This window comes from Nuphar pumila, chromosome 5 (assembly GCF_984573655.1).
Source record: "Nuphar pumila chromosome 5, dmNupPumi1.hap1.1, whole genome shotgun sequence".
Lineage (NCBI taxonomy): Eukaryota > Viridiplantae > Streptophyta > Magnoliopsida > Nymphaeales > Nymphaeaceae > Nuphar > Nuphar pumila.
In genome coordinates, this window is record NC_143253.1 from 129,051,511 (window position 1) to 129,077,242 (window position 25,732).

Sequence of the window (25,732 nt, forward strand, 5' to 3'; positions counted from 1 at the left end):
TTTTGAGTCAAGTGTTTCTCAGATTTGTAGATGGCTCTTCTTCTAAACACTCTGAGTTCATCCTCTCAAAAGGTGAAAAACAAGAGGCAAATCCAGAGTTCTACGTTTGGCGCAAGTCTGATCAACTGGGCTTAAGCTGAATCAAGGCTACAATTTTTGAGTCTGTACTTAGCCAAATCATGAGAACCAAGACTGCATGAAAAGCCTAGGTCATGCTAGAAAAGTCTCATGGATCTCAATCACCGCTGAGAATCATGCTTCTGAAGAAGGATATTACCTTCATTAAGAAAGAAAGCATGAACATAAACACATATCTAAACAAAATCAAGTTTCTGGGTGATTCTTTTGCTGCTGCAAATAGCCTCTTTGACGACACTGACTTAGTGCATATCACTCTCAACGGACTCCTTACCGAGTATGGGAGCTTTGTCACCTCCATCACCAGTATAGCCACCTATCGCTCATTTGTTAACTTGTATGATCTCCTGAATAATCAAGAAAGAAGAGCTATTATGCTTCATCCTAAGCAATCAGAAAATCAAGAATCTTCTCAAAGCGTTTTTACGGTCTCTCGGGCAATAGGTTGCGGTCGTGACTCCTATATGGCTCATTGGAATCCAAGTCGTGGTCGACACAGGGGTCCCTTCGAAAACTTAACCCTCAACATTAATGAGGCCCCATCATCTGTCAGTAGTATGGTAAACGTGGCTATATTGCGAAAAATTGTTGGGATATTTCCAAAGCTTTTTTCGCCATGTCATTACACTAAGCAACCGATGACCATTGGTATCCTGCCACTAGTACTACCAATCATCTAACTATAGATGACCAACAACTTGCAAACAAATCCCCCTATTAGGGCAATGATTCCATTATAATCAAGAATGGTAAGACATTATCCATATCTCATATTGGTGATTTGGTTTTATTATCTCAAGGCTCTAAGTTTGATTTAAAGAATGTTCTCCACATGCCCGACATTGCAAAAAATCTATTATCTGTGAAAAAAATTACAAAGGATAATGATTGTGTTTTCAAATTCACTCCCTTTGATTTTTTTGTCAAGGATCGGCAAACAGGCAAGATTCTTCTTCGGGGATAGAAAACCAACACGAGACTCTACCCAATTAAGGTGAGTGAAACATCGATGATGGCAGCACATACAACACCCTCAGCTTCATTTGATCTGTGGCACCAATGTCTCAGGCACGCAAATAAGAAAATTGTCTCTTTTCTTAAATTCAATAATGGTATTTCTTTTAATAATAAAAGCACTTCAGTTTGTGAGCATTGTCTTGTTGAAAAAGCAAAAAAACTTTCATTTGGCCGTTCTCTGTTAGAGAGCTCACAACCTCTTGAACTGTTACATGTCGATGTTTGGGGTCTCGCTCTGATTGGCTCATATGAAGGGTTTTGTTTCTATATATTAATTGTGGATGATTTTAGTCGATTTTCATGGCTTTTTCCCTTAACAACCAAATCTCAAGTATTTGACTATTTTAAAGGTTTCAAATCTATTGTTGAAAGTCAAGTTAAGTTTTTCATCAAATCCTTTCAATTCGATAATGGTGGTGAGTTCACAAGTAGGGAGTTTGAGTATTTTTCATCGTTTTTCCTGTCCTCACACGCCTGAACAAAATAGAATGGTTGAGCAAAAGCACATACATGTTATAGAAACGAGTATTAGCCTCTTAAGCCATGCATCTCTACCCTATGTCTTTTAGACTAATGCCTTTCGCACTGCGGTCTACCTCATCAACCGTTTACCCACTCAAGTACTTCATCGCCAAACATTTTTTGAACGTCTCTTAAACCGATCCCCGGAATACCATCACCTTTGTGTTTTTTGATGTGTATGCTATCCTCTTGTTACCCCCTACAACTTCACCAAGTTTCATTCGAAAACCAAATCCTGCATTTTTCTTGGTTATCCTCCTCGTCATAAAGGTTACATTTATTTTCATCCCTCTTTATCTCATATTTTTATTTCTCGCCACGTGCTCTTTGATGAGTCTCAATTTGCTCTTCCCAATCTTTGCTCTCATGTCTCTACGTCTAGTCTTCCTCATTGGGGTGTTTCTCCCATGGTGGTGTTAGTCAATCCCTCCCCCTCTTCTGAGTCCCCACTTTCTTCATCCACTTCTGACCCGCTTGATCCCTCTTCTTTCCCTGTGACTTGTTCACCCGATTCTAACTTAGCTGATTCTGCTTCTCCTGACCCTGTAGCCAATTCTCTAGCACCAGTACCGTTCATCCCTGCCCAGCCCATTGCTCGTTCTACTGATCATGTTCATCCCATGGTCACTCGCTCAATGACAAGCTCACTTAAACCCAAGTCTTTCTCTACGTCTTTGTACCCTATCGCTCACACTGCCTTTAGTGCACACCTTCTTGAGCCTGAGCCCACCACCTACAACCAAGTTATAAAGCATTCACACTGGCGTTTTGCTATGGAAGATGAATATGCTATTCTTTTACAAAACCGCATCTGGCATCTTGTTCCACCACAACCACAATTCAATGTAGTAGGCTCTAAGTAGGTCTATCACATCAAAAGGCATGTTGATGGTTCTATTGCTCATTATAAGGCCCGTCTTGTTGCTAAAGAGTTTCATCAGGAAGAATGTGTTGATTTCTTTGAAACCTACAGTCCTGTCATTAGGCCAACCACCATTCACGTGGTTCTATCCATTGCGGTCTCCTTCAAGTGGCATATTCATCAACTGGATTTCAACAATGTTTTTCTTAATGGGTTTCTGGATGAAAATGTTTATATGAGCCAATCGTCTGGCTTCGTGCATCCCCAGCTTCCTCATCATGTTTGTAAACTTGATCGTGCTATTTATGGTCTTAAGCAGGCTCCATGGGCCTGATACGATCGCCTCAGCTCCTACTTGGTTTCTCATGGTTTTATTATATCTCAATTAGATGCTTCCCTTTTATTTTTCAGCAGGGCAGTCTTATTATTTATATTTTAGTCTATGTAGACGACATCGTTATCGCAGGCAACTCATCAGCTGAAATCTCTCATCTTATTTTACGTCTTGGTGTGGCCTTCTCTATCAAGGATCTCGGGCGACTGAGTTATTTTCTTGGCATCGAGGTGTTCTATTCTCTTGCGAGCATGACTCTCTCTCAATAGCTATATACTCTAACTGTGCTTCAGCAGGCCCACATGGTTGATGCCAAACCCGTTTCTATCCCTACGAGTTCCTCTTCCAAGCTCTCCAAAGACAACTCATCACTTTTTAGGATCCTCCACTCTATCGCAACATCGTTGGTGGCTTGCAATATATCTCTCTTACTCATCCCGACATCGCCTTTGTGGTCAACAAAGTATGCGAGTATATGCATCAACCGACTGATGCTCACTGGACGGTCGTCAAAAGAATCTTACGCTGCTTAAAGGAGACTCTGCATCATGACCTACCCCTTCAATCCTCTTTCTCTCTTCGGCTCAGTGCCTACGCAGATGTGGACTGGTTTGGTTGTCCATATGATCGTAAGTCTACTGCGGGCTTTGTTGTTTTTCTTGGACCCAATGTGATCTCTTGGTCACCCCGCAAGTAGAAGACCGTAGCTCACTCCAGTACCGAGGCCAAATACAAATCCCTAGCACGTGTTGCCTCTGATCTTCTTTGGTTATATTCTCTCCTACGTGAACTCGGGTTTCCTTCTCCAAAAGGGTAAGAAAACCATTAAGAAAGATCATGAAGGAACACTTAGTTTTATTTCATTTGAAAGATGGATGGCAATCATTATACATAAGGGTGGTCATTGCATGTCACCCAGAGCAGACACTAAGATTTATGATTACCATTTGAAAGTATATTAAGCATCACAACCTAATAGTGAAATAAGACATAGTGTTAAGGAACGACGCTTCAAACTACCGTTGGATTGGAAAAACAAACAGCAAATTTTTAGTCACCCTCACTGATGCGAATTCTTTTTGCTACCAAATCTTTTCTTACATAAAAGCAATTTACACACACCCTTACGACACGTTTGATTTTTGAAAAAAAAAACAGCCATTTTCATAAAGAATCCCTCTCACCCCCACCAAGTTTGGAAGCAAGAAAAGTTCTTATAGGAAAAGAGAAGTTCGACTATAAATTAAAAAAGTTCTCCTTGTTTATTTAGCTGAAGACTCAGGTCCATAAAGATATATTTGAATCTAATTCATATTTTGGATTTTTATTGGTTCTTTGGATCATTTAGTATTTGGTTTATTTGTAACAGATATTGAATTATATATTGAATATAATATCTAAGTTTCATTAAATTAGGATAAGTTTTATCTTTTAGCGGGTTATCAGTTTAGAGAGTTTATTAAGATTAGAATTCTTTTATTGTAAATATAAGAAAGATTTAGGATTAGGGACAGTCAAATTAAGAATTCCAAATTGAGATTGATTTTAATATTTTCAATTATTTTGATTTATTTCTTATTTTGAGTTAATTCTTTGTAGTTTTTTATTATACTCAAGTAGGTTTTTTGAAATTTTAAATTTATTTTTTGCTTTTCGAGATAATTCATAGTGTGAGTAGTTTTATCACAAATCGAGCCCTCTCAATTTACATCAATTGGTATCAGAACAAAGATTATCATCTCGATTCCATTAGAAGGAAGATCTTGTTGGTTTCTTCAGTTTTGAAGCATTCAATTCAGAGAACAACAAATGACAGAAACGAATTCATAGTTGTTTGGGCAAGAATACGATAACCTACAAAGGGAGGTAGAGCAAATATTTCTAGAGGTGAAACAGTTGGTTGCATAATTGATATGGCATGCAGATGCTTGAAAGAAGATCACACATGACAGAGGGGATGGCAATAACCCGAATCAATCGGCCCTCCCAGTCCTGTCACTGTGAAGTCCAACAACATCGCCAATGACCCCTCCTCCACCATCACCTGACCTTTCTCTCATCTCCACCCATCAATCGTTGTATGTCCCACCACCACTGCCGAAGGGGGCAGATGGCCCTTTCCCTCACCTGGATGGGGTGAACCAAGGGAGCAACACCAGCCAGTCACGGGAGGCACCTTCTATCACTCGATCTTCGCCTAGGATGGTGTTAGACAGCTAGATCCTACCTACCGATTGGGGTCCCACCTCCTTCTCTTTTTCTCTTTCCAGAGGACCACGAGTCGACCACCAGCTCAGCATCGCTCGATGACCCACCGCCGACCAGGACTGGCCGGCATGACAACCCTCTTCCTCATAGTGAATCGGGTGGGATGCTACCTAATTTTCCCATTGGCTCACCCCCCATCCAACGGCCCACCAAGGGATGAGGCAAATCAATGGGGGAAACCCTTGCCAGCGATGCCCCCTACCTACCAAAGAAGACGCCGACAAAGATAGAGATGATGGCATAGGAGGTTTCCTCCTCCGTCGTTATGTTGCAGCAGGCTGCTAGCAAGCCCACCATCGATGGAAATACCATTGTCCACCTCCTGCTGGTGAGCTCTAACCGATAGGGTGGCCGGTCGGAGGTCGAAAGTCCCTACCCTTTTTAGGTGCCGCCAGAGCCAGGGGCGTCTCTTGCCCTAACACAAGAAGGGAATCTTGTGAAATCAAAACCGATCGAACCGGTTCTCATAATTGATTTCCAGGTGCAAAAGCTGGTTTAGGTGGGTTTGGATTCATATTCAAACTAGTTTATACAGGTTATGAACCATAATGCCATGGTTTTGGGTCCTGTGGGTCAGTTCAGGGGGTCCCACCTTTGGATTGGGTTCAAACCTTTGAATTTTATCCAAATTATTAATTTCATGACCCATTTGATTCTTTTAACCTTACAGAGCCAGGGGGTGTCTCTTTCCCTAACACAAGAAGGGAATCTTGTGAAATCAAAACCAATTGAACGGGTTCTCATAATTGATTTTCAGGTGCAAAAGCTGGTTTAGGTGGGTTTGGATTCATATTCAAACTAGTTTATACAAGTTATGATCCATAATGCCATGGTTTTGGGTCCTGTGGATCAGTTCAGGGGGTCCCACCTTTAGATTGGGTTCAAACCTTTGAATTTTATCCAAATTATTAATTTCATGACCCATTTGATTCTTTTAACCTTACTATTGACCTAAACTGAAACCTGCCTAACACGATCCAACTTGACCCAAGTCCTATCCAAGACCCATTTAAACTGGTCCAAACAAATCTTAGTACCTTATTAAACCCTCACAAATCCATTCAACCCAAACCATCTTTAAAACTAATTCACCTTTAAAGCCTATGCTATTCATTTAACCCTGGACCTACCATCACCCACTTGGCTCTGGTTGGTTTTTAATTGGGCTCAAGTGAATCTTAAGATGAATTTTCCTAATTTGATTGATGTTTTATATAAAGATTCATTTGGTTACATGTTATACCAATCATTAGAAGACTGATTCTCCATTGGGCACTTGCTTGGATATTCTTTAAATCGGATCACAACAGTCTAGCGGATCTATGTCTTTCAGAGGTTCTAATGATCCATTCTCTCTTGCAGTTAGAACACAATTGGAAGAAGCTTAAGCGAGAGCAAGACTTGAGGGCAAGTCTTTCTTCAATCCGGAGAGAATGATCAGAAGACTCAGATTCATAAAGATTTATTTGGATCTAATTCATATTTTAGATTTTTATCTTTTGGTTCTTTAGATTATTTAATATTTGATTCATTTGTAATAGATATTGGATTATGTATTGGATTTAATATTTAAGTTCTATGATAGTAGAATAAACTTTATCTTTTAATCAGCATAAAAGTCAACGAATTGACCTCATTTAAGATGGCAGTAGACCGAAGAAAAAAAGGCCTCAGAGATGGAGGACATAAAACGGGAATGAAGGGGGGGGGGTGATGGAGGTTAAAATCAAAACTCATGCAGGAATGAAAGGTAGAATTTTGAGACGAGGCATGAATGGAAACCTTGTCCCCGGTCCACTGTCATCCCTATCCCTACTCTGTGTCGGGGGTAGGGGTCCTTACGCTGCTGGTACGATGATCATAGGTTTCAGGCAGAGCCAGCACGACCAGGTCTTCGGGTGCTATTTCTTCAGATTATAAATTCAAAAAAACGAGTGAAGAATGGGAAATGCAATTCAGGCAGCTTATGCTCGGTCCCCAAACAGTGCAGTGCTAAGAGATGGCTCATGACCTTGACATGGTGGATTTGTGAGGCATGGTGAGGCGTTTGGGAAGAGAGGAACGCAAAGGCTATTCCGAGTAAAATATTCGCATTTCAGCATTCTAGCTCGTAAAATCAAATGGGACGTACTGTCAGCGGTTCAGATCGTGCTGCCGAATGAGGGACTGGATCTGGATTCAAAAGCATGACGACCACACCCTTTTGGATGAGTCGGTGCAGGTGTTGTGCTGAACTGTGTTTCTATGCCTTTTGTTTTGTGATTTGTTAAAGCTATACCTCACCTGAATGGCCTCGAAGATATCTCATCCTCAGCCATCGTAAACTGTTCTTAATAAATTACTCTCTCTCAGCCTTTTGTTTTGTTCCATGAAGACTGTTTGTTGGAATGTTAGGGGCTTAAATTGTCCCACTAAATGCCTGTTTCTGGCTAATTGGGTTAGGGAGCAAAAGCTCGACCTTCTTGCTTTATGTGAAACTAAAATGGAGGTCATCTCGCTCGTGGTCGTTTCTAGCATCTGGCAGGGAGCTGACTATTTCTATAAGCCAGCGGTAAATCATGCAGGCGGTATCCTTATCTTGGGAAAGCAGTCTTTAAATTTATCACAGCTGGATGTGGGTCTTTTCTCTTTGTTTGTTGCTTTCAATTTGCAGGCAGTTGATAGAAGAGTAGTGGTTTCTGTTGTTTATGGTCCTAATCTCGCCGTCATGAGGCCCGCTTTTTGGGATGATTTGGATAGGGTTGTCGTTTCCAGCGCGGATTGTCACCTTCTGATGGGGGATTTCAATTGTTTGTTATCTATCCATGACTCTAATAACCTCGTAATTCCCAATCTCTCTATGCGAGGTTTCCAAGAATTTGTTCACCGTCATTTTCTCTACCCTATTCCTTTAACCGGGGAGCGCTTCTCTTGGTCGAATATGCGGTCCCGTCCGTGCTGTAGGGTCCTTGATAGGGTCTTTGTCACACCTAATTTATTGGACCTCATTCCCGACGTTAAGTGTGTGTTGTTTGCTCCCTCTATCTCGGATCATGGGCAGATCATCACTCATTGGGGAGATGGCTTTCAACCCACTAGGAGCTTTGCGTTTGAAGAATGGTGGCTTCAAGAGCCAGATTTTCTCACGGTTGTTACTAATTCTTGGAACAAAACTGTTGATGTGCATTGGGCCGCACTACGTGTTCAAAATAAGCTTTCTCGTCTAGCTAAGGATATCAAAGCTTGGCTTCATAGTTGTAAGGTGGAGAAATTTCAGCAAATAGCCGCATGAGATCAAGAGATTTCTGAGTTGTATCAGTCTATGTCTTCTCCTGACTCTCTTTCTGATTTGCAACTTCTCAATCTTCAGTCCAGGTCCTTAGAATTAACCATGCTCTTGAAAAACTGGAGGATCAAAGAGGAAATTCATTGGAAGCAAAGGTCTAGGGTGAAATGGCTTGCGGTTGGTGATGTCAACACTAAATTTTTTCACTCATATGCTTCCCATCGTCATAGGAGGAAGGTTGTTCCTTCTATCTCCATTGAGGGTGTTTCTTATCTCAATCAGCACGTTAATCCGGCAGTCTCGCTATACTTTAAGGACTTATATTCTGCTTCGTTAACTGCGGAGGGTGTCTTTGGTAATTTCCTAGTTGGCTCAATTCAGCTTGAGCAAGCCAGATATATGCAAAGAAGGTTCTCTCAAGATGAGATTTTTTCGGCCATTAAGGATCTGTCGGGTTGGAAAGCGCCTGGCATTGACGGGTTTCATGTCGACTTTTTTAGAATCTTTTGGGACTGTGTTAAATCAGACGTGGTGAGTGTGTTCGATGAGTTTCATCGTAACTCCAGACTGCCTTATTATTTGCATGTTGCTATTATTTCACTCATTCCGAAAGATGATGAGGCCAATGATATTTCTCGATTCCGACCTATCTCAGTTATGAGTGCTCTCTATCGGATGTTTGACAAAGTTTTGGCGAATAGGTTGAAATCGGTGGCTAACCAGATTTTTTCAGACTCTCAGTTCACCTTTATCCGTAAGAAGAGGGTCCAGCACTCGTTCATCATGGCGTCCGAGGTGGTCCATTCCTTGCAGCATAGCGGTCAACATTACTTTGTCCTTAAATTAGACTTTCATAAAGCTTTTGACTCTGTGCATTGGCCATTCTTATTTCAAATGTTAGCAAATTTCGGTATTGGTCGTCGCTTTTCTGGTTGGGTGAGAGAGCTGGTCTCAAATGCCCAGGCCATGTTAAATATCAATGGTATTAGAGGAGACTGGTTCAAGCTTGGGCGGGGTCTGCGGCAAGGGTGCCCCCTATCACCTTTGTTGTTCAATGTAGTTGCTGAGGGTCTTGTAGTCTTGCTAAAGCGGGTTGTTGTATCGGGTTTCATTGATCCTTTGCAGGTTTCCGACTTCCCGGGTCATATTCTTACTTATGCTGATGATATGATCATTTTTTGTCGTGCAAATGTTCAACAGATGCTCAGGTTCAAGCTTATCATTCAGTTCTTTCTCTCCATGTCTGGGCTTTCTCTAAATGAGACCAAATGCTTTATTACCATGTTCAATGTTAATGCCAATATGCTTGCAGCTGGAAAGAGAATTTTTAATTGCACTACTTCTGACTTGCCTATTATGTACCTTGGCTTGCCGTTACAAGTGAAGCCTCTATCTTCAGCGGCTTGGGCTCCGACGCTTCAAAAAGTGAAGCACAAATTGCTTTCGTGGTAGTCGTCTTATCTCTCTAGCGCTGGACGTCTAACCTTAGTCAGACATGTTCTTTCAACTATTCCAGAATTTTTCATGTCTCTGTTTGTGATGCCTGTGGGAGTAGAGAAGCAGCTGACGCGCTTGCTGGCAGGCTTTCTTTGGTCTGGGTGTAAACTCACAGGTAAGCGTCACTTGATTGGTTGGCGTTTGGTGGTTCTACCTCGGCGTATGGGTGGTTTAGGCATCCCGGTGCCCAGACTGCGAAGCATTGTTCTTGTCGCCAAGCAATGTTGGTTGGCCCACCAACCGGATAACCCTTGTGCTAGTTTTCTTCTTGCTAAATATGGGGATCCAACTCTTATTCCGGTTCGTCTGGGAACCTGAGGTTTGGCGCTCTCGCACTTGCGTAAATCGTGGTTGAGGGCTTTAGCCTGCTTTAGAGACCATTTTGAGGTCTCCAGAAATTTTGGTCAGTGGCTGCAGTGGGCGTTGGCACCAAGCGGAGAGTTTCTCACCAAAAAAGTCTATAGATCGTTGCTACCGCCAGGGGCTGATTTGTTGCCCGAGGATGTGCTTTGGGAGAAGGGTCCTTCCCCCGTTCGCGAGTCCTGGCTTGGTTAATTTTGCACGATAGGATCCAGACCCACAGTAATTTAAAGAAGTGGGGCATTCAACTCTCGAGTTGGTGCGTGCTTTGTCAAGCTGCAGAAGAATCTATGTTTCACTTGTTCTGGTCTTGCCCAATATTTATGGAAATCTTTAGTAGGACCTGGAGGCATTCGGAAGTATTTGTTAAGGAGGAGTCCTTTGCGCTAGATCTGATCTTGGGGCCGGTTTGTATTAGGCGCAACAAGAGGTGGAGGTTCATCTGGCGGACGTGGTTGCTTACCTCTTGGTGGTTTGTTTGGATGGCGCGTAACGATGCTCATTTTCGTCATATTCGAGTTAACATTCAAAACCTGGTGCATAAAATTTTGGTAGATGTTTATGCGATCTTGCGTATGCATCTTAGTGATCTTCCACTCCCTCCTGCTGATATGCTACCTATCCTTTGTCTCAATCTGGGCACGCGGCTATGGCGTGAGCCCATTTTATCTGTCTAATGTTCTTTTCTCTTGTGCTCTCTTTATTTGTTTTGACTTTTGTTCTTGTTTGGTTCATGGGTTCAACATTTTGTTGATCTTCATGAGTGGTAATGTTGAATTACTTTCGGCTCTCTCTCTCTCTCTCTCTCTCTCTCTCTCTCTCTATATATATATATATATATATATATATATATATATATATATATATATATATATATATATAACATTTGGCCATGTCGCCATTATCTACAAATGAATTTTCATTTCTTTTTTATTGCTGTTTTTCATGAAACCAACCATGCAGATGTAATCTAAATGTTTAGGTTACTGGGAATGGGCTATTAGATTAGAAAGTAACCACCAAAACAGCAGCAGCAGATGATGCCTTCAATCAACCAGATATGTACAAAAGAAATCAGGAAAATATTCAAAGACATTCTGTATTTCTCTTTTCCTAAAACGACTTCTTAGTGAGTTTTTCACATGGAACAAGTTGGGTGATTTGATCTACCACCCTGAAGATGTGTACATCCATCACAGAGTTCATCCCTTCAGCTGAGTCAGTCTCAAAAACACAGACATCTCCCTCCTCCAGATTATGAGCAAGCGAGAAAGGGCCCCACCCTTTTAAAATTTTGCCGCGGCCATCAAGGTTCAGAGAAAATCTAGCTTGCCAAGACGTGCCATTTGGACCTCGAAGAGTTATCGTGGAACGAGGCTTCCAGAGACATTCACGTAGGAATTTCTTTGGTATGTTCTGAACAACAATTAATATTTAATTTGTTGGCAGAGCAGTCAAATAATCCCATTTAATAAAAAAAGAAAAAACCAACATGAAGCTTAATGTAACGGTATACCATAAAATAATCAAAGAATAAATTATGTAAGCAACTGATTTACATCATATAGTAAAAGTGATGAACAGCCTTATATAACCAAATTTGAAGTAGCATACATAGAAAGGTATCTTGGACATACAAGAGGCAAATGTGACAAGACAAAAAAATAGAAGGCTCAAATGAAAAAAGGCCAGAACGAAAGAATTAGACCGTTAAGAGTCAATTTAGAGGACATATAAGTGTTTCTGCGGAGTGCTTCTCATGCTTGAAATGCACTAAAGAAATGCTGATATATTCAAGCTTTCTGAATGGAAATATCACATAGTAATAGACTACTGAATTTTCAGAAGGATATGGATAAAATTTAATCATCAGACTATGACAAAATAATCACATTGATAAAAACAAATACAAGAAAAGAACTAAACATTTCGTAGGCATCAAAAGCTCTGCGTGAGCATGTGTTTGTGCACGCACGGCTGCATGTGTGCTTGTGTGTATGCAAATTAGCAAAGAGAAATTGAAAACAAGGAGATAGATATATCAGATGAAATTAAACTAAACCTGAATGATTTACATTTTGATTTTTTTTTTGCAGACTCCCCGGTGTTTATGAGCAGGGCCTGTTCTACATGGCATTACCTTGTCAACAAGATTAAATCACATTGCAAAGAGTGAAGATAATAGCTAATTCTCTTTGACAGAACATTTACAAATACAGCTTCTCCTTAAAAATAAAATAAACTGACATCAGTTCACAATACGATTTTCATTCATAGAAATTTTCCAAGTATCTTGCATTTTACAGGATACAATTGTTGATCACTGTTAGTTAAGCTGGTAAACAATGACCATCCAAAATAGCTGGTAAGCAACATAAAAAGCTGATTTTATTTCAAAAGAAGAGGGAAACAAGCTGCAAAAAAGAACGTTTAATTTTGTGTACACATACACATTGCATGCAAATTTGAGGGAAAGCCTCACCAATGCAAATCTCCTATAGACATTTGATTCTTTCATTATAGTTATAAAATGAGGCCGACTTAGATTAAACGCACAAGCTGCTTCTAATGCTCTTTCTCTTTCTTCTCTATTCACAGGCCGACGTGTTGAAGCATAGCGATAGTTAAACATGTATGCAGGACCATCTGAAGGACAGAGTACCTGTTGAATCAACGAATTGGATCAGAAGACAGACCATATTAACTTAAATTGCTTCAATACCAATTTATGGATAGACCCTACATAAAAAACAAACAGAAACTAAGAGTAATAAATACTGATGTAGTTAAGCCGCCAATATTGTCCAAGTACCAATCATGTTACTAAATTTGATCCTCAAAAGAAATTCATAGCCAAGTAATAGGGTGATGGAAAAAATGCATTGTCCACCTTTTGATTATGTGTAGACTTGTTTACCGGAACTCCTCTTAGAGTGAGTGAGCCGTTCAAAGGATCTTCTGATGGACAATAGAGTTCCTTAGTTTCTTCCTCCATCTTGTGTAGTACCCTGCCACTTTTAGCTGGATATGTGGCCACTCTTTCACACCCACTTCTACCAAATATTTTGACATTGAAATCCAAATTACCATTGTACTTAAACACCAAGAAGTCCCCATATTGCAAAGAGTGACATTCGACAAATTCTCGCCAACCGTTTTCTAGAAACAAGACATTGTTCTTTCTATGCAGTTTCACAGGCCAAGGGCTACCTGTGTGGCTGTGTAAGGTGGCATTGGCACGTTTGTCTACCCTGATATACCTTGCAAAGGCTGGAGGAATGCACTGCAAAAACAATAATTGGTAAGTCATGATCACAATATAAGCCCCAAGGAAATTAACAAATGTAACACAATGATGACTAAGAAACAAGTAATTTCTACATAAGATGTCCCAACTAAACTACAATGTCAAGGATAGAATCTGTGAACCTAGATGGATAATAAACTAAAACAGAGAATAAGTGCAGCAGTATATCAAAGAGATTGCACGAGATAATAAATTCAGAATCATGATCAACTAAACCAATTGCCCCTGCAGATGGGGCTTTGAAAAAAAAAATACAGAAAGTAATAATGCTTAAAATAATAAACAACACATGAGCAAGTTAATCGTTATTCACAGAACAGCGAAACAGAACGATAAGCTTGATTGATTCCTTAGATTTTTCTTGTTCTCAACCACTCTTTATATATATATATTATATATATATATATATATATAAAATTCTTTCATAAAGATTAAGGATATTGATACTTGAATTATCAACTTGTGCTCAAGTTAACCAATTAAGTTCTTTGATTAGGTCGAAGTAGACCCCTTCATGAATTAGGTATGAAAAATTAGAGTTAATAGGAAAAGCAATATAATGTTAAAGATAGAGAGCTCACAGCCTGTTAGCGTGAACTAAGTAAAGATTTGAGAACCAAGCATGGGATATTCATACATGAGTCATCTTTTAAAGAAAAACTGCAGAAAATCCAAAAAAAATTAGAGCATAATTAAGGCTAACCAAGTGAAACATAATAATGAATTATAATAAACAGTTGACAAATATCTGATGTGTTTAAATGGTAGGCTAACACAACTCAGATCAACATAATGAGAATCAATGAGGCCTGAAAAGTGACCATAAGGCAATGGACTCGATCCATGTCAGGCATAATCAAGGCAGGCAAAGACATGATTAAATTAACTGAGCAGAAGGGCCAGATTAATTGGAGGGACTTTCAGATTTAATGGATCTTACTTGAGCGACGCTAGCCACTGGCTAGACAAGTATAAGACATGGGGACTTTAAGACTTAATGGACCTTAGTTGACTCATACTAGACCGAGCTAGACAAGCAAAGGCATGACCCAGCTGGTTGAGCTAAATATGTGATAGACGCAAGTCAAGGAAACTTTTTCTAGTTTCATTGAATCATGAGTTACTTGAGATTGAGTATAATCCATATATAGTTACAAAAAGCTTCTTGCTACATGGGGAAGCTCGCTTCTTCATAACCGCACTTCAAAAAGCGGGAAACTCCTTGTTTTTTAGGGAAGCTTTGGAAAACCCGCTTCTCTTTAGTAGGAAGCCTGTTTCTCTCTAGTTTCTCAAATTGATTTCCTCTCATTTCTTTAATGTTTTCCTCTCGCTTCTTGTCGCTTCCCACTCTCTTGCCCCTTGCTTTTTACGTTTTTCAAATTACAAAAAGTAATAATTTTTTTCATAACAAGCTTGAATGTTGATTTTATATTGTTTTGTACTTGTTTTCACTTTCATTTTTTTTCTCGCACTTCATATTGCTTCCTATGTGTTTCCTTTTTTATTCTCATGCGCTTGCAAAATCGCTTTATACATGTATCCCACTTCTCGGTTCATACTATTTTTTAACATTATCTTGCTTCACACATTGCTTCTCGTATCTATTTGGTTTCCTCGTAACTGAAAGTTATTGGAAATGATGATGAGAGCAAAACCAATGTAGAATGGTTGTATATCTATGTGGCCCACACACTTGAGCAAACCTTGGCTACACTAGGACTAAGCGAGACCATGGATCTTAGAGAAGTATTACACTTATACGGATTGAGCAATTTAAAATGCTCGGTTATCGAACACAAGAGAGATCCAAGGACCCAAGATCCGAAAACACCCGCCCCTCGGATGAGAGACCTTCAGGTCTCTCTCCTACTCCTGGTGTTTGAGATGCTTTGGATCTTGGTGCAAGGCCCATGCCACCTTCCTCAGATTGAGATAGGGATGCAAATAGATCGGATTAAAGATGGAGGTTTTGCAATTTCTGACTGTTCTAAATTTGATTTAGATCTGAATCCCTATGTATATAGCTGTTCCGGATCCGAACCCGTTTGCATCCTTATAGGTAAAGTTTCAAGTTACAGTTAGCTCAAAGTCGGCACATGCTCAAACTTCACACAAAAGTTGGTCTGGTCGAGAGAGAGAGAGAGACAGGTGAGATTTATTGTGGTAGGATTTAAAACAAGTTTTTTTCATAATCGTAGCTCCCTTATAAGGGAAACCCCAAATCATCCTTATTTGATTTTCCACAACCATCCTTATATTTTTCACAATCCTCCTGAGCGAGAGAGAGGTGAGATTTATTTTGGTAGGATTTAAAAAAATAATCATAATCGTCCCTCCCTTATAAGGGAAACCCCAAATCATCCTTATTTGATTATTTTCCACAGCCATCCTTATATTTTTCACAATCCTCCTGAAACTGAGAGAGAGAGAGATGTAGATGTTAGATTTATTGTGGCAGGATTAAAAAAGTTTTTTTCAAATCGTCCCTCCCTTATAATGCAAACCGAAATCATCGTGTTACCTTTTTTGATTTTCCACAATCATCCTTACATTTTTCACAATCTTCCTCACATTTTCCACAGTACATTTCAAAATGTTAGGACAAATGCATCCTTCCAGCATGTGATTGCCAGTTGCCTGCAGGGTGGTTTTGCCATGGTTGGGAAAAAAGAGGGATGATTTTGGAAAAACAAATAAGAGAATGATGATTTTGGATTTGTCTGACAAGGGAGGGACGAATGTAAAACAAAAATCATCAAGAAAAAGGTCGTTTAAAAGCATCGGTCTTCTGTTCGAAGAAAGGAAGGGATACTGTCATTTGAAAGTGAGAACCCAAGATAGAGAGAGAGAGAGAATAAGAGAATTTATGGCAAGAACATCATCTGATACCGTCGTACTTACAATCATGACTATACCATTAATGAAATCTAAACTACCAAACATCATCATGCATAAAAACAGAAGAAAAACGAGCAAACGATATACAGAAGAGCACCACATTGGCCAAGAAAAATTACACAAGGAAAAGAAAAATCAGAGAAGGAAAAAAAACTAGGGCTTCCCAAAGATGTGGGGGAATACCCATCAAGACTAATACGTTCGGATGAAGGAAGATGAAAGAAATCTTACCAGTTTGGAAGCGAAATCTCCAACCATGATCTTAAAGAAATGCATTCCCAATGCCTCTCTTTCTTTCTGATGGAACCGTTCCACAGGTTTCCCACATTCATCACGCCTCTTGCTAACCATCTCACGAGTCTACGACAGACCAAAACCGAGTTCGAAGCTCAGGAAATGAGAATTTGTGTTCATGACTTCATGGTCCGGCCCATGAGCAACAATCCATAGCAGACTTCAGACTTGAGGCTCGGACTCAGCGTCGAAATAAGAGCAACCAAATGATGGCTGTTATGATGCGACGTCCGTGTCAAAAAGACACATCATTCAGCGCTCTGTTTCAATATATATTTTGTTCAAAAAACATATTAATTAAAATAATAAAATTAGTTTTTAAATCTATTAAACCAAGCTGACTTATTTATACAAATAGATACCTTGTTTCAATGCTCTAAGCAATAAGATTGACATAATAGTGCTCTTGCCTACCCAACAGAATCATCGCCAACCATTCCTCATTTAACTCTAAAAATAGACCCCCCTTCTTATAAAATTTCTCATATTGGCCACAGACCTCCTGGAAGATGGAAACTAAACTCTTAAACAGCTCTCGGGTTAACATCCATTTTCTCAATAAACGTGATATATATATATATATATAATCTTTTAGGTTTAAAAGAATACCCATTTGTCCTATCAATAAAAAAGAGAGTAATATTATCAACATTGATTATGAAGGCTATTATTGTATTGTGACTTAAGATCTAAACTAAGTTAAATAGATAATAACGGAGAAAGCTTTCTGTTTGACAATTTTTAATAAACCCGAAAGCCCGTATCAGAAAATTCTGACAGACCATTTAGAAATTAAAGCTAAAAAATGACGCCTACATGAAATTTTCTCAAAGAATAAAAAGAGAGAATCTTTACTCAGGCTAAGAGGTCACTGACCTTACTGGCCTCTCTGTTCACTTCAGTGAAAGAAATAACCACAGTTGGTGGCGATGGCGGTTATCTAATAATGATGTAAGTAGGCAGAACAGATGGGCTTTATTTATGATGATGATATTTGCAGTTACCACGTGTGGGCAACCATGAAATATTGACCACTAACCATGACTCAAAGGGTGTCAATCAATCGGGTATGGACTCGATTTCGACCCGTACCGGATCAAAACGGTTATAAAGACAAAATCTCGTGCAGTCATATTAAGTAGCAAATTATCATGTGTAGATGGGTTACTGTTACTAAATAAAATCAGACACAGCGTTTAACGTGGTTCCGTTTTCTCCTTAAATCCTTTTGAGAGAGAGATTCCCTTAATAAATGTTAGGTTACATTTCACATAAGACTTCTGTCCTCAATTAGCTCCTTCAATCTACGAGATGGTTACAGCATTAGGAAGATAACCAACTTTGTGTGTACACGATAATCGTTGCCCGTTTGAACTGCATTTGAGATTGGCAACGTTTATCAATTTGTTATGACTCTGATGCGGACCATTAATTAGACATGGGATCCAACCTCACGTTAGCTTGTTTCTCTTCATGAGGCCCATTTAACATAGTATCCAAAACTGAATCCGGTCCAATTTTTTTGTACTGATTAAGATCAGAATGTGAATCACTGTCTTGCAGACACAACTTGATGCTGGAAGCAAAGGAGGTAGAAACGGGTTTGCCCCCGTCCATGAGAACACGTTTGAGCACATCCACAAAGTATTTTAATTGAGACAAAATGATACCTCCTTTAACTGGAATTGCTTCAATGCCCATAAAATAATTTAAGAAGAGCAAACACCCCCATTTAGAATAGGGATAAGTTTATCAATGAACACCCGAGCGAAACCAAGTCCATGGGACTGCTTAAGCCCGAATAATGCCTTACGAAGCTGGCAGATGTGACGTAGATAGCTAGGATCAGAAAAACTAGGCGGTTGGGTCATGTAGACCTCTTTATTAAGGCAACCATGAAGGAAGACATTGTAAACATCAAGTTTGATGAATGTCCACCCGGCCAAAGTGAACCGCAATAACAAAAACAGTACGGATGCTAGTTGGCTTAACCACCAGGCTACAGGTCTCAAAATCGACTCCAGCCACTTTGAGTGTATTTGTAATACCCAAAAAATTTAATGATTAATAAATTTTGAAGAAAATTCAAGTTTTTTTAATTCTGATCTATTCTGGATATGAGTTATAGTTTTAAAACCCTGATTTCTGAGTTAAGTATTGATCAAAATGAATATTTGAAGTTATATTTGAAATCTTGATAAAATTATGTAGAGGATTGCTCAAAAACTGAAATCCAAGGATATTTTCATAATTAATCAAACTATCAAAGGTAGAATGGCAATTCATCAATCTAGTGGCATCCTTCAGTAAAATCTTCAACTATATTAGGGGTAAAATAGTAATTTTTATTTTGAAAGCATGTTCAGAAAATTAATAAAATTGTTAGGGGTAAAATGATAATTTTCCACCTCCAATGGCAGGCCCAACAATTTTCTGAACTATAAAAGGGCAATAAAGTAACTTCTAAATTCTCATATGGCATTCTTAAAAGATGAGATTTGATTAGGGATAGTTTGGGTATAAAAAATTAAATAAAATATATTATTTTATATTATTTTATTTAAGAGACCACGATTTTAAAAAAACACTGGCCCAAAACTATGGGCAACCATGATTTTTCCAAAATCATGAGTAGACATGTGACACCCATCCCCCTTCTCTCTCTAACAAATGTTAGAAATAAATGTTATTTTAATATAAAACTGACAAGTGTCATTAAAATATATTTTTTTATTAAACTCAAGTGACAAATGTCACTTGAGTGGGTGACACCTCCTATCTCTCCTATAAATACCCCCTCACCCTCTCTCTCTCTCCTCAAATTCTGAACCCTCTTCTCTCTCTAAGCTCTCTCTCTCTCTCTCTCCTACTTTCTCTCTCTAATCTTGAGTTTCTCTCTCTAACTTTTAAGCTCAAACCTCTGTTGAATCTCAAATTTTTTCTGACAAACCCCTTCTAGCATCTTCCTTCTCTCCTCAAACGAGATATGTTCATTCGTAGAGGTTTCGACGAGCTAGATTCAGCCCCGAGAGCGTTGACTACCGAAGTTCTGCTAAATTTAGCAGAAAAATCAAATTTAGACTGCGAAAGAGCTGCCAAATTTTTATAAAATCAGGTCGGTATATGAATCCTTCTTTTAAAACCAATTTCATAATTGTAGGACTTCCTATTCTCCCTCTGAACCCTAGGACTTCTCTTTATGGATTCAAATTTTGGTAATTTTGCCAAAATTTAATCTAACCCCTCATTTACATAGGGAAAGTTCTCTTAAAAATTTTCTAAATACTTTTAAGTATTCAGAACTACTATAGCAATAGTACTGGCAAAAATTTTCTAATTTTTTTTCGAAAAATAAAGTTTTATAGCAGAAGTTCTGGCAAAATTATTTTAAAAGATTTTTAAAAAGCAGAATTAGTATAGCCATAATTATGGCCAATTTTTCTAAATAAATTCTAAATTTTTTAGTTATTTTAATCAAAATTCTGGCAAAAAATTCTAGATATTTCAGAAATTTTGAGTTTATTTAGTAGAAATTATGTCAAAAAATTTATAGTTATTTCAGAAAAAATATTTTTTATAAAGGAAATTCTATTAAAATTTTCAAAATCCTTTTTAAATAGCTGAGTCAATTTTTTTGAAAAAACTTTATAAAAATATTTGTGATGCAAAGACATGTTCAAATTTTTACAACACAAATTCGAGTTTGAACCCTTTTTCGAACATTTGAGTTATTACAAAGAAAACTCTATAAAAAATTTTATAATTTTTTTTAAGATCATTTATAAATATTTTTTAGTTTTTTAGTAATTCCTTAAAAAGATATTTCTTTAAATTTATGGGGCAAATACTGCCTAAAATTCAATATAAAAATATTATCTACTACGATAAATTTTATCAGATTAAATCAAAGCACGAATGTTTTATACTGTTCTCCCTTATTCTATCAAAAATCAAGGTAAGATATTCTATCAAAATCTTATAATTTTTATATTAGACATGGTTTTGATGCATTCGTGATTATTTAAATTTAATTTATGATCAAATACATATTTTAATATCTGCATGAATTAAATACTTATTTTGACTGACAAGATTTCAAATCTTATGATTTTGAATCAAATTTTGATAAGTACTATGGTCAAGACTTTGATGATTTTCGATTTTGATAAAAAAAAAATTGTAACATGTTGATTTTTGAAAAGATTTTATTGTGTAGACTTTCTAAATAAAAAAGGTGCAATAAGGCACACATTTGTTGCATGAGTAGTGTCTACACACAAACTTAATTTCTGCCTTCACAGGCGAGTGTTCATTTTACCAAAGTAAATGTTGAATGGGCTAGGTACATATGATCCTAGTGTTTGTCTAAAAAAATGATTTGGCTATTGAGCCTACTTTTGAAAATATTAAATCTTATGAAAGAACCCTTCAAGCCCATTCAAGTTTAACTTACTTTAGAAGGGGTAGTGGTACAGTCAGGAGTGACATTGTTATAATGATGCTTTTTTAGAATGATAGATTTCTCGAGGCCTCCTGTCACTTGGGTTGAGGAGGGCGAGGCTATCGGGCCTCAGACTGCAACAATCAGTGGATGCATTTGATTCTCCTTGTTTGGTCATCATTTGCAAGAATCTTTTCGATCATTGATCGCTTGCTTGGGAGCCTGTTTCAGTCAAGTATCTGAATAATTTATATTAAAACAATATACTCCCAAAATGCTTAGTCTGAGATGTGAGTATCTCTTATCATACTAAGAGGACGATTAAATATCGAAACAAAGACCTCATCTTTCACGAAATTTGACATAAAAATATGCTTTGTTAATATTACATAAATTGCATAATTGTTCTTTGATGTATCTATTTTTATTTGAATTATTGAAATCATGCTTAATATTTGAATTGTCTGATTTTGATTAATAACTTACCTGACTGTCATAAGTCTGATTCCGTTTTATGAGGATTATATGTTCAGATATAGAATAATCTATAATACAGTGGATGTTGGACAAAAATGGCATCGAAGAATCTAGATTTTTAAGATCTCGAAATTAATTTAAGATTTATTTTAAATTTAATCTTAAATATTTTATTTTTTGAACCTTGTGAAAAAAGTTATGCATATAATGTTGGTGTAAAATTTAATGGTGCTCTTACATCCGAAAAAACAATTAATGGTGCTCTTATTATGGTTTGTGAAATGTAGCGTGCCCAAGGTTTAAAACCAAAAGTCAAAAACCGTTTTCGCTGTATATTTGAAAAGAAAAGATTTTTTATGCATTTTTAAAGGTTTTAAAACCCAAAGCGTTACGGTACCGGTTGGGTAAATATAAAAAAATAATGAAAGGAGACAAAAGGTTGTGCAGCTATAAAAATGAATGAATGAAACACAAAGAGTGCGAGAAAGAGCTAAAATCATGGAAACATCTAATAAAGGAATTCAGCGTGAAGATAGGCATAAGCAAAGGAGATATCTTAACTTTATAGACTAATATATGTCAATTCTATCTAATGCTTCTGTTTATCTCTTCCCTTGTAAGGCGACTCCCAATAAGGGATGCATGTAAGCTTTGGGATTTGTCAACAACGGTGTAGGTTTTGATTGAAGTTGTTTTAGGGACTAGACGTTACAGGCAGTTCTCAGCAGGAGTGCATTTGGATTCATTCCATTTCAGGCATCCGTGAATTTGGTGAAACCATCTGGTTTTGGCACAGTTCTTAACGGGTGTGAAGCAGGTCAAGTTTGGTCCAAACCCATTTGTAAGTTATTTTTTAATAAAATTAATACATTAATTTTTAAAATACCAAAAAAATGAATTAAATGAAAAGAACATAAAATTAATTAGTAATAGTTACCCATTCTTAAAATTAACAAAAAAATAATTAAATGTAATAGTTAATTTGTAAAAAAATTATATTATAAAAAAAATTAATAAATAACTCAGGCCAGCCGGCCAAGTAGCCCATGGGCCAGGTTTCAGCCTGGAACCTAATAGACCCAGCCCTAAAATGATGGCCCAAACCCGTCTCATGACGGGCGGGCCAGGTGGCTTGGCTCATCGGGCAGTCAGACCAGTGGCCTACCCTTAACCGTAACCGTTTTTCTAAAATTCACGTGGTGATTCATCCTATAATTCCAGTTGAAAACATTCATGGTAACCAATGTTGTAAAAATAGATCTGATTTGAATCGGACCCTTAAAGAAACCAAACAGGGGCTGATTAAGATATTTTAAAAAATGGTGCCGATTTCGGCAAGTCAGCTCGAATCAGGCAGATTCTACTTGATATATATATATATATATATATATATATATATATATATATATATATATATATATATATATATATATATATATATATATATATATATATATATATATATATATATATATATATATATATATATAATCGCCTGATTCAAGAACAATACTATTCGATTCAGAGAGATTTTGGAGAAAATATTTTAAAAACGCACATTATTGGTAATTACTGCAACCCAATGGATCATTATAACAAGAATAAAGGTTCAGTGAAGAGTTGAAACCAATGACAGGGAAAGTACTGTGAAACATCGGCACATTTCACATTTTCTCTTTGGGATTGTACACCCCAAACTCACTGCACCTTGGCTTGGCCACTACACTAGCGCGACCGGAAAACGACCGCGTCCAGCACATCATTGGTACCCTTGACTAGCTTGAAGAAGCATGTATCCCCTACAACCAGATGGTTTTCCTCTGAGAATGCAGAAAAGCCTTTACCAAGAAAGGACCTCTTACCATACTGCAGTATATTAACAGGCCATGATCTACGGTTAGAATCCCGAAGAATTAGCGTTGACTTTCTTGTAGTTAATAACCCTTTCTTCACAAACCTACGAGGAATGTACTGCACTCAAAAGTTTTTGCATTGAAACAAAATGGAATTCAGGAACTCAAGATAAGAGAAGATTATGAAAAAAAATTAAGTAGCCAATGAGAAATAAATGATAGAAAGATGAAACATAAGCAATGACAATGACAATGACAATACAACAACAACTACGCCTTCATCCCAAAACAATTGGGGTCGGCGATATGAACCAAAAAAGAAAATCATTCTGGGTCCACCACATGAATCCTTCTCCAATCATTTCTATTCAATGCCATGTCCTTAGTGAGGTTCAAAGCATTCATATCCTTTCCTATCATCTCCATCCAAGTCTTCTTAGGCCTACCCCGACCTCTTTTAACTAATATATTTTGCTATTTCTCCATCCTTCTAACTGGAGCATCATTAGGCCTTCGCCGAATATGCCTAAACCACCATAAACGATTTTCTCTCATCTTATTTTCAATGGATGCAACGCCTACCTTCTTACGTATCTCCTCGTTTCGAATCTTATCTTTTATTGTATTTCCACACATCCATCGAAGCATACGCATCTCAGCTACACTCATTTTTTGACAATGACAATGATAATAATAATTGCACAATATCACATATCATGAAAGTACTTGAGGGTAAAAGGATGAAAATTTTGTTAGAGTGCAATTAATTATAAACCATGCATAGTCCTTTTGAAAGAAAAGGGTAATACATAATCATGAAATGTGGATCAAGTTATCCATAGTATTATGCGGCATGCCTAATCAAGATCAAGCTCCATAAACCATGCATAGTTGAGAGAGAGACTTACAAACCAGTGCTTGTAGATGCTTGAAGGAGTCATTTTAATGACAAAATGAGGACTAGTTATTCCTAAAGTAGCAGCATCAAATGTGCTCTCTCCATCTATCTCAATTACAGTAGGCCTCTTTGACTTTAGAAGATCATTACTAGGAGAAATTGGCATGTCAAGACTCTCTGTATCCTGTTGAAAACAAGCGTACTTTAAGAGACTAAAATTCTTTTCCTGCACTATCTATAGCAAAATGTGGTCGAATTGAATCAGTGTATTTTCCATTCAATTCAGTTCAGATTCAGCTGTCAGGCCGAATCGACCATATATGTCCTGCGGCGGGTCTGAATCAGCTTATATATTTTTTTCACATTTTTCAATAGTTTAAATAGACCGATTCAAAACAATTAGCCTTGATTCGATTCGGACCGATTCAAGCTTCATTCAGAAACCGCTGACAACATGGCCAAAAGTATAGAAGAAACACCAAGGAGAGAACATGTCAAAATTGTTAATGAAACTAGCATAAAAATCAAAGATAATGCAATTAAGATATCAGCTTTCAAATGGCTTATACCTTTTGAACAGGACGCTCAGAAGAATTAGCCGGTTTTCTCAACCTGCAACCACTACTGCAAGCAACCTTCTTCTTATGTATGCCCCTGGATGCTTCAGAGACATGCAAATAAATATTTGACAGAGACGTCACTTTTTTTTTATTGTATAGGATAAAATCCTTACCATCCTTAAGAGCTGGTCTGCAAAATCTTTCACACCCATTTCTATCAAATATTTTAACATCAAACTGCAAAGCACCATCATACCTGAACACCAGAAATTCTCCAAATTCTAATGAATGCATTTCGGCAAATTCAGGCCAACCATTTTGGAAGAACATGCTACACTTGTCTGTATTCACTTCTATATCATGGTAACTACCAATCGAGGTGTTCAAAGTGGCACCATCAGCCTTGTCATCCTTGATTATTCTTGCAAAAGCTGGAGGTATGTACTATAAAAAGCATAGGTACAGTAGTGAAAGACCAAAAATGAAACGATATTTAGAAAAAAAAAAGTGTCCAGCTAAAATATATCATTGGTGCAGCAAGCATATAAACCACACACTCCACATGATCAAACACGTATATTTTGCTATTAGAAATGAACAATGGCATTCAAATAAAGTTTTTATTATCTATTCAAATCAACTGAAGGCATGTTCAAATATAAATGTCAAAAGACTCAAAAGCAAATTCGTTCAGACATAACATAGAGCAAGGATTATATACCTTGTTCAAGCTACCTAAAG

The 25,732-nt window shown here is 37.7% G+C and overlaps 2 protein-coding genes across 2 annotated transcripts; both read right to left on the reverse strand.

Annotated features, from left to right (window-relative positions):
* Positions 1–2,321: 2,321 nt before the first annotated feature.
* LOC149838674 (putative B3 domain-containing protein Os03g0621600) lies at positions 2,322–16,819 on the reverse strand. Its single transcript, XM_090008293.1, has 4 exons — positions 16,700–16,819; positions 13,181–13,546; positions 12,820–12,925; positions 2,322–2,410 (listed from the first exon to the last, which is right to left on the reverse strand). Exons 1-4 carry the CDS (start codon positions 16,817–16,819, stop codon positions 2,322–2,324), a joined length of 681 nt encoding a protein of 226 aa, XP_089864419.1.
* A 6,586-nt stretch (positions 16,820–23,405) lies between these two features.
* On the reverse strand, positions 23,406–25,285 carry LOC149838675 (putative B3 domain-containing protein Os03g0621600). Its single transcript, XM_090008294.1, has 4 exons — positions 25,165–25,285; positions 25,001–25,092; positions 24,442–24,615; positions 23,406–23,651 (listed from the first exon to the last, which is right to left on the reverse strand). The coding sequence occupies exons 1-4, from the start codon at positions 25,283–25,285 to the stop codon at positions 23,406–23,408; spliced, it is 633 nt and encodes a 210-aa protein (XP_089864420.1).
* Between the last annotated feature and the right edge of the window lie 447 nt (positions 25,286–25,732).

Bases quoted from the DNA above. Each gene is read 5' to 3' on its own strand.
- LOC149838674 (XM_090008293.1), bottom strand. From the start codon at position 16,819: ATGGTTAGCAAGAGGCGTGATGAATGTGGGAAACCTGTGGAACGGTTC. The intron at 13,547-16,699 runs GTAAGATTTCTT...TTGTTTTTGCAG, and splicing joins GAGATTTCGCTTCCAAACTG to TGCATTCCTCCAGCCTTTGC. The intron at 2,411-12,819 runs GTGCGTTTAATC...ACTTGGTTGTAG, and splicing joins AAGAGCATTAGAAGCAGCTT to GTGGTGGGCTCAGGCTCAAG.
- LOC149838675 (XM_090008294.1), bottom strand. From the start codon at position 25,285: ATGCATTCATTAGAATTTGGAGAATTTCTGGTGTTCAGGTATGATGGT. The intron at 25,093-25,164 runs GTAAGGATTTTA...ATGTCTCTGAAG, and splicing joins CAGACCAGCTCTTAAGGATG to CATCCAGGGGCATACATAAG. The intron at 24,616-25,000 runs GTATAAGCCATT...TGTTTTCAACAG, and splicing joins CTGAGCGTCCTGTTCAAAAG to GATACAGAGAGTCTTGACAT.